Raw genomic sequence first — 13061 nt, 5'->3', positions numbered from 1 at the left:
TGCGTTGGGACAAGTTGAAATATAATGCCATCCCAGACTTAGCCTTTGGTCGCAGCGCATCGTAATCAAGACCGACAGTAGCAGCACAGTTCCAATGCAGGTAGCCAGTCTATTTGAGGCGCTGACGCAACCCTATGAACGATGCTGTACAAACCTCTGATGGTATCAAAAATGGCAATCTTGAATGAACTCCCGTGTCCTTAACCCGTGCCATCATAAGAGCATGAACCTGAACGCCTATTGTATGCAGCCGCTGGGGGCGCTCGTCGTTGTTCCCATCGCCGTTGTCCGAAAATGCGTATCTCGTTCGTGTCTGCGAATAAGGTAGACGAGGCCGCCTCTGATCCTCTCGGTCGTGGGTGCATTCCCTTCAAGGGCCTTCACCCGGCTTCTTGGCGTTGCAGCTGACGATCTTGACCTTGTCGGCTGTCACAATCTGCCCACCATTGTCAAGCTTGAATTGAACATTCTTGATAAGAAACGTCCAGACTTCGTCGCAAAAACGGTAGGTGCTCAGACTGCCCTGTGATGCACGCAACGTTAGCTTTGGTTCACCATGATCACGCCAATTTGTGCGGCGCATCTCCAGCAGTTTCCATGAAGCTTGACTACAAGATTTGGATATGCCGGGGGAAGGCGCCGGAGGCTGTCGATGGATATCGGGCCTAGGCGCAACGCCGCAGGGCAACATGCAGCACTTACCTTGAAGGTCAGGCGGGCCTTGACGCTCTTCTGCAGGGCCTCTGTAATAGCCTGATCGAAGTTGGCCAAGATCTTCATCGCCAGCTGAGGGTGAATTCGCTCCTCGCTGATTAAATCATCCAGCATATCTGTCAGCGCAAGGCCGATGCTGCATCAAGTCATTGGTTAGTCATATGTAGCACATTTGTGTAGTAATTGTTATGGATGGCGCAGTACCTGCTACGGCGGTAAAGCTCGTAGAACGATTGAGGTGCGGCAGCCATCTTGGAGATTTGTTCTGATCTCCTGCGGGCGGGTGTCGGTTCAGGCGGTTGTGAGTGTGAAAGAGGCGAAGTTGTATTTATAGTTGCCTTGTTTGAGGATATCCTTAGATTGTGCTTATTCAGCTGCTGAAAGTGGGACCACTGTTGCTCTTGCCATGGCTCCCAGCCTGGTACGTGCCTGCCACGCTTGGCTTTCTCTCTAATCGTCGTTCTGCCACGCATTACCTAAGGACGCCGGAAGCCACATCATGTGACCTTGCCGATTCTGGGTCTTACCTCAGATACCTTACCTCACTCGCCTAGACGAGAGAGCTCGACGTAGCTGCAACGCCCCCCAGATCTCCGCCGTCAACCACAACCCACGACACCGGCAACCACACGTACCGAATCGAGCACGATGAGTCTCACATATGGCCTGGGCGGCATTGGGAGCACCCTTCTCGTTGTGGGAGCTTGTACGAACCTATCCCGCGATGCATCGACGATCCGCGACACAGCCAGCTAACACCTTCGAACAGACATGCTCTTCACGGGATCGGGCGAGGCCTTTAACGTCGGCGAGTTCCTCGAATCTATCTCACCCTATGCGTGGGCGGACACGGGTATTGCCCTTTGCATCGGTCTCTCCGTTGTGGGCGCGGCATGGTACGGATAAAGTTCTCGGACTCTTCTAGCTGGCAACAAAGCGGCGCGCAAGCCGATATCTAACAGGCGGCATCTAGGGGTATTTTTATCACCGGCTCATCCATCCTCGGCGCTGGCGTCAAGGCCCCGCGCGTGCGAACAAAGAACTTGATCTCCATCATTTTCTGCGAAGTCGTTGCCATCTACGGCGTCATCATGGCCATCGTCTTCTCCGCCCAACTCGAGAACGTCCAGGGTGAGGTCCTGCACGACGGCAACAGCTACTACACTGGATTCGCCCTCTTCTGGGCCGGTATCACCGTCGGAATGTGCAACCTCATCTGCGGTGTCGCTGTCGGCATCAACGGCAGTGGAGCCGCCTTGGCTGATGCCGCCGACCCAACACTGTACGTTTATTCAGATAATACATTGAGCGATCGCCCACAGTTTGCTAACTAGTCGTTGTGCAGTTTCGTTAAGATTCTTGTCGTCGAGATTTTCAGCTCTGTCCTTGGTCTTTTCGGTCTGATTGTTGGACTTCTTGTCTCTGGCAAGGCCAACGCTTTTGGCAAGGCATAAGCATAACAACATGCTGTCTACACAATATGAAAGATTCAAAAAGGGGAGGTTATCACCGACAGCATAGCAACTATCTACCTCGGACACGATGTACAGTGGAGCACTGCATTACACCAAGGTTACTTGGGCGGGCGTTAACGGCATACAGGCAGGGCAAGGACATTTTGTATTGTACACTATCGAAGTATTATAGCTCCTCATCGAGATGATTTTTGCGCGGCAAGACCTCTGGACCTTTAATGCCCTGTGCAGGATCTCGACCGGAGCTTCCTACATGCACCTCTCACATCGCTATTGAGAACAAGACCTCGTTTCTCCCTCAAACAATTTTTGTACCCAAGCAGGCGCGCGGGGGAGTTTGATGAGGCAATTGGTTAGAGAACAGAGGACATCTTGTCGTCATACCCGCACACTGATTCTTGTTATGCTACAGCTTAATGATTCACAGCTCCACGCGGATTTCCCCCATCAACAGAGCCTCCACCTTGACCCCCTTCTTCAACGGCTCCGAACCGGATGGGAGAGCCAGCAACGCATTCGCAGACTTAAGGCTACCGACCTTTGAGCTTCGTTGGCCACCGGTACTGTTGGCAGACAGGGATCCATCTTTTCCGACGGTGACTACGGCGCGGTGGTACTCCGGCCGCGCCTTGTCGAGCGGAAATTCGTGGCCTAACGTCACGGGGATTTTAGGCAGGCCCGTGGGCTCGATGCCAGAGAGCTTGTGGAGGGCGGGCAGGACAAAGAGGTGGAAAGTTACCAAGGCCGACGCCGGATTTCCAGGCAGCGAGAAGATGGTCTTGGTGACCCGCTTCCCGAGCGTCGTCTTGACCGGCACCGTGGCGAAGGTGGTCGGTTTACCGGGCTTCATAGCCACACGGCCGAAATGAATCGTGCCACCGAGTGACCGCTCGATCGTCGGCTTGAGCAGGTCCAGTTCGCCCATGGAGACGCCGCCCGTCGTGATGAGGAGATCACTCCGGCGGAGGCCCTCGCGCAGGTTCTCCTCGAGCAACTTCTCCTTGTCGCGGGCGATGCCGAGGTCAACGACCTTGAAGCCCCACTGGCGAGCGGCGGACATGAGCGTGATGCGATTTGTGTCACGGACTTCTCCCAGGCGGAGACCGCCGGGGCGGTCCGGCTCGATGATCTCGTCGCCCGTGGAGAGGATACCCACAATGGGACGCTTGTAGGTCTTGACCTCCGCCACGCCGACGGCCGCGAGGAGGCCGATCTCGCCGCCAACGCCGGATATTTGCTCGCCTTTCTTTAGGATTGTGTCGTTTTCTTGGATATCGCTGCCGACTTCACGAATGTTCTCGCCAGTCTTCACCCCTTCGGCGAGGATCTCCACCTCCTTTTCTTCCTTTTCGTCCTTTGTCTTTGACTTCAGGATGGTGTCTTCGACCATGATGACCGACGTAGCTCCCGGAGGTAGTGGAGCTCCTGTTGTGATTCTGGCAATTTCTCCTTCCTTGAGGGTCTTGACCTCGCCAGGGGCGGCGTGGGATACCGCGGTGACGGGGAAGACGCCCTTCATGTTGCCGTCCTCGGGTACCACCACCGCGTACCCATCCACGATGGATGCTCTGAAAGCTGGCACGTTTTCCCTGGCCGTGACGTCTTCTGCGAGAACTGAGTTGATGATGTTCACGTCGACCTTGGTCGTCACGACCTCGGCGTCAGGGGTGAAGTCTTTGATCAGCCGCAGGGCATCGTCCACTTCCAGCATCGGGTACGGTGACTCTCTGTATCTGCGACTCGGGCCGAGACTTGGATCATTTGATAGGGGATTTTCTTCCGGCTTGGTGTGTCTGACGAGGCCCCCGTGCCCATGCCCGTGATTATGTGAGTGCCCATGGTTGTGAACATGGCCGTGGCTGTGATCGTGGCTGTGGTGATCGTGGGAATGCGCTTGTCCTTTCCGAGGCGCTGGTCCTGTAGAGGCGCCCTGGATGCCAGCTTCTGACTCGAGCTTCTTCATCCCACCTGAGTGAAGGATCCTGGAATCAGCGCCGGCAGCCTGTACGCACGCATGCGGCAGCGTCTTGAGAATGGCTTGTAAGTTCTCCTTGGCGCCTTTGGGGGATCCAGGTAGAGTGACGATGACGGTGCTGTTACGTGTACCTGCCACCGGTCTTGACATCATTGCAACTATTGCCATCAGCGAGATTTAATTACAAGTATCGCCATCACTTACATGGGGTCACAGCCAGAGACGCTGCCAGCATTCCGTGAACCAGACCGGGGGCGGTTCTATGGAGAAGGGTTGCGACAGCCTGTATTAGATGGTTAATTTAATACCAATCCAACTTGCAATTCGTTTATCCTACCTCGGGTGTGTTATCTGACACAGCGAAACCGGTCCCACCAGTAGTGAGGATCAAGTTGACCCCCTCTACGGGACCCAGGTCTGCCCACAGCATGATCTGCCGTTGTATCTGAGGAACATGGTCTTGCACAATCTTGGTGTCTGTGACCTGCCATTTTCCGCCGCCCTCGTTTTCTATCACATCTCGAAGGATTAGTTCCGACTTGTCTGTCGAAGGATCCTTTGATGCTGTGGTCGATACGATCAGGATAGCTACTTTGAGCGGGGTGTCAGTCATTGTGGAGATTGTCAATATAAGGTGCCGAGAACCGACGTGAAAGACAATTTCCTAAAGACAATGTTCTTCAAGATAAAATTGGCGTCGATCTAGCACACCACCACAGATAAATTATATGTCATTTCAGCGAACTATGCTTGGTGACGTCGGGAGCTTGGGGTAGGAGTGAGCTACCTTATCGGAGGTGAAGCTCCCCCGCCTTAGTCAGCAGAGGTGTTCTCGCATGGACCCGTTCTGACGGATTGCACTTGCAGGATACGTACCTTCAGCTTGAACTTTCACAAGAATCAATTTCCAAGGCCAAATTTCCCCTGCATGACACGATCCTGATCGCGCCAAGATGGTCCGAATCAAAGAGAGATATATTCTCGTCAATATCCTGTATCCGCCAGAAGATGCAAAACAGCATTCCAGTGTTCCAGACTTCGTGGTGAGGCATCAACCAACGACGGGAAGTCTCACTCCTCAGTCTCTTCTAAAGGCGATCCGAGCTGAGGTTGCTACTCTTTTCGGAGACTACGGTTCTGGTGCCATAGAAGGGAACCTCATTGGTGAGTTCAGGAGAATAAATTTGTCCGTCCATCTTGAGCAGGATCTAACAGTCGTATAGTCAAGTACCTCTCTCAGGCAACATCGACTTTCATATTGAAAGTGAAGAGAGCGCACTACCGCCTGGTCTGGGCTGCCCTGACGTTTATGAATCGCGTGCCTCTGAAGAGCGGAGATGGCAAGCCTTGCACCTTCAAGGTCGTCAGAGTTAGTGGAACCATCCGGAAAGCCGAGGAAGAGGCTATCCGACAAGCCAGACAGCTGGTGCTCGCCGCCGCGGATTTTTCTGCGGCTGCTGCGAGTGGCGCGCTGCCACTGTTCTCAGAGCCCAGGACCCAAGCCGAGGATGCGGTCATGTTCGACGCGTCGGATGTCTCTGACGAGGATGACATGATTGAAGAAGACGGCTGAAGGGTATCATTTGTTCTTGCGCACTACTTTTACGCCACTATCTGCAGGTATCGTCATATCGCCAAAGTCTGGATCGTAATCGGCAGACGGCTGGGGCGCCTGCCCGGCGTTGGGATCATCCTCCCCCCGCATCTTGGCCTGTTCCTCCCATTCTTTCCGCTCCAGCTCGTCGTATTCCGTCTTGCGATCAACCCAGCGCTCCTGGATATCCTGTACCTCCATCATGGACGACTCATTGCGCATTGCGACCTGCCAGACGGAGTCATTTGCGCCCTCTGCGCTGCCAAAGGCGTATCCCCCAGCTCGATCAATTACCCGAAGAAGATGCATCATGCTCTTCTTATCCTCAACTGCGAGGACCTCGAACCTGACTAGGCTGTAACTCTCGATCATATTTGACACGGCTTCGTTCAGCCTGCTGAATTTCTCGTTGCGCATTGCTGGCGATTCTTCTTCCAGGTATGGAATCAGATAAGAGAGGTCGTCGACGTCGGTGTAGTATTCGAGGTTGAATGGGAGGTTGTCGTAGGAGGCGACTTTATCGATCTTGGTCAGGACGTTGATATGTGGCATATCCATCTGGAGCATGGCACGAAGGGCCAGGAGCAGGTTGGAGATGTACAGAGAGGGTTGTGTCAAGCAAAAAGAGTCGGAGAGGTGCACGACAACGAGCTAGGAAAAAGTCAGCGAGGTCATTTTGGGGGCAAGTATTGGGGGCAAGTATCGGGGGCAAGTATCGCGAGCAACTCACCCTAAAGCCAATCTTCTGTAGCCTGAAGAAGATGTTGCGCAGAGAGTTGTGGTGTGTATAGAGCTCGACTTGCCCGGGGCAGTCAAAGAGAATATAATCTTCGCTGAATTCTTTCAAGCCTTCCTCTAGCCACTCCATGTTATGCTCGAGCTCCTCCAGGGCATAGAGAATGCCACCATTGGGACCAAGCCTGTCACTGGCCATGATATCTTCCAGCTTGACGAGATCACGGATGTCGAGCGCTTTCGGGTAGTTTGTGTGGTCGTTTGCGGGATCGAGGTTGACCACAGAACACGCGCGACCAATCGCGCCCATGAACTGGTGCACTAGGCGCGGTGTGTTAGCATCGCAGACCATGAAGTTGTGTGTTGGCAAGGGTGGCTCTTACTGCCATCGCAATACGTGCTCTTTCCAGAGCCTGGAGCGCCGAGAATGAGCTGCGCAAATGGCATCGCGTCCGCTTTCTGTTTCTTTCTTTCAGGTCATGCGTAATTTGGCTTGGAAAGAGCGTAGTTTGGTGTCGATAGTTGGCCGTTGAGTATCGTGAACGTATCTTCAAAGATCAGAGTTTCCTACCTTAATGCAACTTACCGTCGTGCCCCTCCATGTAGCATTACCAGCACCTCCACATCACCTCAAGGAAAGCCATTGGCGCTGGCAGGCTGGCGTCACATGCCGCACGTTCCGCCCCTGGGACTTTTTTGGCGGCGTGGGGCGGCACAACTCGCTGACCGCCCGTGCCCACCTAATGTTCCTCCATCTTGCAAGCTTCTTCAAGCTCCCCCGCAGCGCAAAAGCTCTTCCTCCTTCCTCTTCTAATTTTTCTTTCTCCAACCACCTTCCACCTGGGTCCTGCGTCTCAGCCACCAAACAACGGCTTAAAACCAGAGGCTCTCCCTTACCCGCGCCCTGCTAGCCTCAGGGTCGCACTGCATCATGTAATCTGTCTTTTATCTGCTGCTGCACTATGCTGCAACGCCCGTCCCAACACAACACACCGCAGCCATGTCGTCGTCGTCCGACATTTCGAATGCCGCTCACGCGGTGTCAGAGAGCTTGTCGGCCACAATGAAGGCTTCTCCCGAAGCCCTGCCGTCCGCTTTCACGCGTGCGCAGGAGGTCGTCGCGGCTCAGGGATCGTCCAGCTGGTTGGGGCTGTTTGGCCGATTGATCCTTGCCATTCTGTCCTTGATCTCTTCGATCCTGTACTGGGCGATTCGAATCGTCACCATTACAATCCCCACTGTCCTTTTCACCATGTTCTCGACAAGCTGGACTGTAACAATGAACGCCACTACTCTGTATGCGCTCCACCATCCTACCAAGCTGCCTACGAGCTTCTGCTGACTTGACGCGCAGTATGGTAATCATGATTGCCATCATATCTGCTGTCAGTTGGGTCGTGCGCTATCGCATCCTCAACATGTACTCTCGCCTTCCTCCCGAGCCACAGAGGAAAGAGCCTGACGTCGATTTGTTCCCCGAATCCCACGATGAGGGCAAGAAATCAGGCTTATCAAGCTATTTGGACGAGTTTCTCAGTGCCATCAGAATCTTTGGCTATCTTGAGCGGCAGGTCTTCCACGAGCTGACTAGGAGCATGCAAACTCGCAAGCTCATCGCTGGCGAAACCTTCAACTTGGAAGAAGAGAAGGGTTTTTGTATCGTCGTCGACGGTCTTGTGGAAATCTTTGTCAAATCTGGCCGAAATGCTAGACCCATGGACCCAGACCCTTGCGACAGCTTTGGCGGAGATTCTGCCTATCCAGGAGAAGACGACGATGTCGCGTCAGCGCCACAGCAGAGGTATCAACTGCTCACCGAGGTTCGCAATGGAGCTCCAATGTCGTCTCTGTTCTCCATCATGTCGCTGTTTACCGAAGACGTCAAACTTCGTTCAACAGATGACGACACCCCAGAGCCCACCTCAGGCAGTGCTGGGCTGAGGACCTCACCGTTCCCGCGGACTGCAGGCTTCCGCCGCATGCCTTCCGATCCCGCCAGTCCATTCCCAGCAACTCCCGAGTTTCCAGAGATCCCGGAGGAAAGGACCGGAGTGAGGATCGATGAACCTCCGAAGGGGGCTACGACGCCTAACTTGCCTGGCAGTGCGAGAATCCCACCCATCTCGCTTGACAGCACAGGCAGTGTTCCTGGTAGTGCTCGTCAGCCGAAGCGCCCTCAGCTTCAGAGTCGAGCGACTTCTGGTTCAGCCCACCCAGACATCATTGCAAGAGCTACAGTGGACACCACTATCGCCATCATCCCAGCTAGCGCATTCCGCCGGCTCACCAAGGTCTACCCCAAGGCAACTTCCCACATTGTCCAAGTCATTCTTTCTCGTTTCCAGAGAGTCACGTTGGCAACGGCTTACAACTATCTGGGGCTCACTGGTGAAGTCTTGCAGACAGAAAAGAACATGCTCTCATTCACCTCGTGCCAGTTGCCCAACATGCTGAGAGGCGATGCCTTGCAGCGACTGAAGGAGAAATTTGACCGGGAAAGAGAGAGAGTCGGCGGCGAATCGGAGAGCAAAGGTATTGCACTGCATAACGCCAACGCCCATCGTCGGCGCAAGTCAACGTCAACGCTCCGTAAGGATGCCATGATGCATTCCATGACTACCAAGGAGAGGTCATTTTCCCAGGTCGCTACCACAATAGGACCGCCAAGAGAGAGAGCCTCTACCCAAACCAGCCCTGGCGATCTTCTGGCCAACATCCAGTCTGCTCGGCATGTAGGCCACCGGCCAACAGGTGCGAATAGTGTTCATCTCGATCAAGTTGCCGATGCTCTCCGTCAGGAGGGCACAAGCCCGCTTGCTCAGCGAGCCTTTAACCCGTTCACCACCGAGAGGCAGTCTCGAGCTTCCATCGACGGCCGAGAGTCGCTGGATGAAGACAATCTATTCCGTCAATCAATCCTTGAATGCATGTTCAAGGCAATCGGTCTAAGCAGCAACGGAAGCCTGTCGCGCGAGGCCGAGTCCGTGGAAGGGTCTCCGCGGCTCTTCTCGTACGACCAGAGACGAACGAGACCTGGTCTTGGTAACAACGCTTTTGGTCTCATGGGCCCGTTTGATGCTTCTGGTGACGGCGATACGGAGTCATTGACATCCGGAGGTCTCACATTGAACACGCCGCCAAATGCTCACATCCTTGCAAGCGATATGAAGGATGACGTGGAAATTGTATTCTTCCCCAAAGGTTCCGTGTTGGTTGAGGAAGGCGAGCGCAATCCCGGCCTTTACTACGTTGTGGACGGCTTCCTCGACATTTGCACTTCGAAAGAGGACACCTCGGCGGACATTTTGCAGTCCTCGAGTAGGACAACACTGCACACTGGCCACATGGGCATGGATGGGTCTCCTGCATATCCACCAGATCACCTGGATGCGAAGAAGAAGCAGCCCTATCGTCGCAGTGTGTCACTCATCAAGCCAGGGGGTCTTGCTGGGTACGTGGGCACAGTCTCGTCATACAGATCGTTTATCGATGTTGTGGCCAAGACGGACGTCTACGTAGGGTTCCTACCGCGTTCCGCTCTCGAGAGAATCGTCGACCGTTATCCCATTGTCTTGCTTACAATGGCAAAACGACTGACGAGCTTGCTTCCGCGTCTGATCATGCACATTGACTTTGCCCTTGACTGGGAGCAAGTCGACGCTGGCCAAGTGCTGTTCCACGAAGGCGAAGAGAGCGAGGCGATCCACATTGTTCTCAACGGTCGGCTTCGTCTTGTGCAGGACAGAAAGGATGGCGGTGTCAGCGTACGGGCTGAGTTCGGCCAGGGCGAGAGTGTGGGTGAGCTCGAAGTCTTGACGGAGTCTGTGAGGCCAGGCACGCTTCACGCTATCCGCCAGACTGAGTTGGTCAAGTTCCCGCGCACACTATTTAACAGTCTTGCCCAGGAGCATCCGAATATCACGATCAAGATTTCCAAAATCATTGCGTCACGAATGAGGAACTTTTTCGATGACCCATCGCAGCTGCTCTCCAAGGAGGCTGGCAACACCAACACGATCACAAAAGGCTCCTCGTCGCTCAACCTGAGGACCGTCGCGATCTTGCCGGTGACTTCTGGTGTTCCTGTGGTTGAGTTTGGCAACCGGTTGATGAACGCTTTGGCTCAGGTTGGCCCTGCAAATGGTGCCACTTTCCTGAATCAATCTGCCATTCTCAACCATCTTGGCAAGCATGCTTTCAATAAGATGGGAAAGCTGAAGCTGTCCCAGTACTTGGCCGACCTGGAAGAAAAGTATGGCCTCGTTGTTTACGTTGCAGGTAAGGATCATCTCTATTGCACTATTCACTCAAAGCGTCCCTTTTATGATGAACAAACCCTGTTTCCCGAGGCAAAGACCGTTGAAGGCCAAACAATACTCTAATTTTTTCCTGATTGGACTACCAAATTCACATTCCTTGATGCCACTGATTGATTGAAACCCAATGCTAACTCTACATCAGATACCAACGTCAATTCCCCGTGGACTCAAACATGCATCACCCAAGCTGATTGCATCCTCCTCGTTGGTCTCGCTGAGGGCTCTCCAGAAATTGGAGAATACGAGCGTTTCATGTTGGGGATGAAGTCTACGGCGAGAAAGCTTCTCGTCCTTCTCCACTCTGAACGGTATTCTCAGTCGGGATTGACTCGAGCATGGCTGAGGAATCGTATGTGGATCAATGGTGGGCACTACCATGTGCAAATGGCTCTTGGAGCAAACATCATGCCTGTACATCCACCCTCAAAGCGAACGAGCACCTTGAAGGAGAGAGTTCAGATCATCCAGGCGGAGATTCAGAAGTACACGTCGAGGAAGGTGCGGCACAGCCCTTTCTACTCTCCAGATGCGCCATACAAGGGCGATTTCCATCGTCTTGCGAGACGCCTCTGCGGCAAATCCGTCGGACTCGTTCTGGGTGGCGGCGGAGCAAGAGGCATCACCCAAATCGGCATCATCCAGGCTATGGAAGAGTCTGGTATCCCCATCGACGTCGTTGGCGGAACCTCCATCGGAGCGTTCATTGGCGCCCTCTATGCTCGCCATGCCGATGTTGTTCCCATCTTCGGCCTCGCTAAGAAGTTTTCGGGCCGTATGGCCAGTATGTGGCGTTTTGCTCTTGATCTTACATACCCGACTGCCTCTTACACCACCGGACATGAATTCAATCGGGGCATCTTCAAGACCTTTGGCAAAACTCAAATTGAAGACTTTTGGCTCGAATACTATTGCAACACGACAAATATCAGCAAGAGTCGAGTCGAATACCACACTAGTGGCTATGCGTGGAGATACATCAGAGCGTCGATGTCACTAGCTGGCTTGCTCCCACCACTCTGCGATGAGGGGAGTATGCTTTTGGACGGTGGCTACATTGACAACCTGACCGTGTCGCACATGAAGAGACTGGGTGTGGACACCATCTTCTCGGTTGACGTTGGCTCACTTGACGACGACACTCCACAGGCGTATGGTGATTCGCTGTCGGGAGTGTGGGCATTTTGGAATAGGTGGAATCCATTCTCGGGCACCGCCAACCCTCCGACATTGGCTGAGATCCAGGCTAGACTGGCTTACGTGTCTAGCGTCGACGCCCTGGAACGGGCGAAGACGATGCCAGGCTGCTTTTACATGCGGCCTCCGATTGATGATTATGGCACGCTCGATTTTGGCAAGTTTGACGAGCTTTATCAGATGGGATACAAGTACGGGCAAGAGTTCTTGCAGAAACTCCGAGACGACGGGTCATTACCCTTCATGGAAGAAACAGAAGCAAAGAAGGCGATGCGGAGGACTATGGCACCCAGAAGAGCCAGCATCTAGTAGATTCTCAGACGTTAGACATGACTTGCCCACACGAGGGGAATAAATGATACCACCTTTGCACTGCCACAACGGACCAACATATTCCTCTATGCGTGGTGTGCCTCGAAACAGCTTCATTGCTTCCCGCGCCTGGCGGTGACGGCGTCAACCGCTTGTCGAGGGGGTCCGGCTTAGATCAGGGGGGGAGCCCTGCTAGGCTTTGTGACTAAGACAGCGTTGGATACCCAGAGGTGCGTAGCACGGTAGGAGGGCATGAGTGTGCGACGGCATAATGGCACGATGGTCTCACGATGGTATGGTGGCATTTGGCGCTCGAGCTGTGCGCCGCGGACAGGCATCATTTGCTGGAGCATTATCTGTTTGGAGGGCCGGGAGCTATGGCCAGATCGAGACCTTTTGACGTCAACGGCTTGGCGGGGCTGGCCCGGCGGGAATGACGGGGTAAGACAGGGTGGGGCATTTCGGGGCCGACCCATGACATCATGCAGGCACGGTGACGACAAGCTTTCCAGCCAGGAGCCCAATGGGTAAGCTCTCCTACGCTCCCGGCAGTCAACGAGCATGGATAGCAGATGTCAGCTAGTGGATGCGGGGGAATGCCGGTGTGCTCAGCGGTGAAGGGCCGGGGCTGGCCTGGTCTTGGGTATCAAATTTCTAGAGGTGCCCCAGCTTGTCTCTTCGGGCTTTGCTATGTCCCCTTGCCAGCCACCATCGATCAGGATCCTCGATTGCCGTTGGAAAGT

General features: G+C 54.1%; 6 protein-coding genes across 6 annotated transcripts; 3 read left to right on the top strand and 3 right to left on the bottom strand.

The window, feature by feature from the left end:
* Positions 1-370: 370 nt before the first annotated feature.
* Positions 371-965, bottom strand: CORC01_02444 (transcription initiation factor IIA; the record flags this gene model as incomplete). Its single annotated transcript, XM_022614094.1, has 3 exons — positions 371-523; positions 703-850; positions 919-965. The coding sequence occupies 3 exons, from the start codon at positions 963-965 to the stop codon at positions 371-373; spliced, it is 348 nt and encodes a 115-aa protein (XP_022479306.1).
* A 397-nt stretch (positions 966-1362) lies between these two features.
* Positions 1363-2168, top strand: CORC01_02443 (ATP synthase subunit C; the record flags this gene model as incomplete). The annotated part of the gene is made up of 4 exons (XM_022614093.1): positions 1363-1420; positions 1484-1610; positions 1688-1996; positions 2060-2168. The coding sequence occupies 4 exons, from the start codon at positions 1363-1365 to the stop codon at positions 2166-2168; spliced, it is 603 nt and encodes a 200-aa protein (XP_022479305.1).
* A 442-nt stretch (positions 2169-2610) lies between these two features.
* On the bottom strand, positions 2611-4777 carry CORC01_02442 (molybdenum cofactor synthesis domain-containing protein; the record flags this gene model as incomplete). Its single annotated transcript, XM_022614092.1, has 3 exons — positions 2611-4322; positions 4369-4447; positions 4502-4777. 3 exons carry the CDS (start codon positions 4775-4777, stop codon positions 2611-2613), a joined length of 2067 nt encoding a protein of 688 aa, XP_022479304.1.
* A 340-nt stretch (positions 4778-5117) lies between these two features.
* CORC01_02441 (Rpp14/Pop5 family protein) lies at positions 5118-5737 on the top strand (the record flags this gene model as incomplete). Its single annotated transcript, XM_022614091.1, has 2 exons — positions 5118-5328; positions 5388-5737. The coding sequence occupies 2 exons, from the start codon at positions 5118-5120 to the stop codon at positions 5735-5737; spliced, it is 561 nt and encodes a 186-aa protein (XP_022479303.1).
* Positions 5738-5743: 6 nt separating this feature from the next.
* Positions 5744-6940, bottom strand: CORC01_02440 (uncharacterized protein; the record flags this gene model as incomplete). The annotated part of the gene is made up of 3 exons (XM_022614090.1): positions 5744-6409; positions 6489-6814; positions 6877-6940. The coding sequence occupies 3 exons, from the start codon at positions 6938-6940 to the stop codon at positions 5744-5746; spliced, it is 1056 nt and encodes a 351-aa protein (XP_022479302.1).
* A 553-nt stretch (positions 6941-7493) lies between these two features.
* On the top strand, positions 7494-12315 carry CORC01_02439 (lysophospholipase NTE1; the record flags this gene model as incomplete). Its single annotated transcript, XM_022614089.1, has 3 exons — positions 7494-7789; positions 7848-10771; positions 10955-12315. 3 exons carry the CDS (start codon positions 7494-7496, stop codon positions 12313-12315), a joined length of 4581 nt encoding a protein of 1526 aa, XP_022479301.1.
* Positions 12316-13061: the final 746 nt, after the last annotated feature.

The sequence above is a fragment of the Colletotrichum orchidophilum genome (genome assembly GCF_001831195.1).
Source record: "Colletotrichum orchidophilum strain IMI 309357 chromosome Unknown Scaffold_14.1, whole genome shotgun sequence".
NCBI lineage: Eukaryota > Fungi > Ascomycota > Sordariomycetes > Glomerellales > Glomerellaceae > Colletotrichum > Colletotrichum orchidophilum.
Note: the sequence above shows the minus strand (reverse complement) of the source record. Positions and strands in the feature narration are given on the sequence as shown.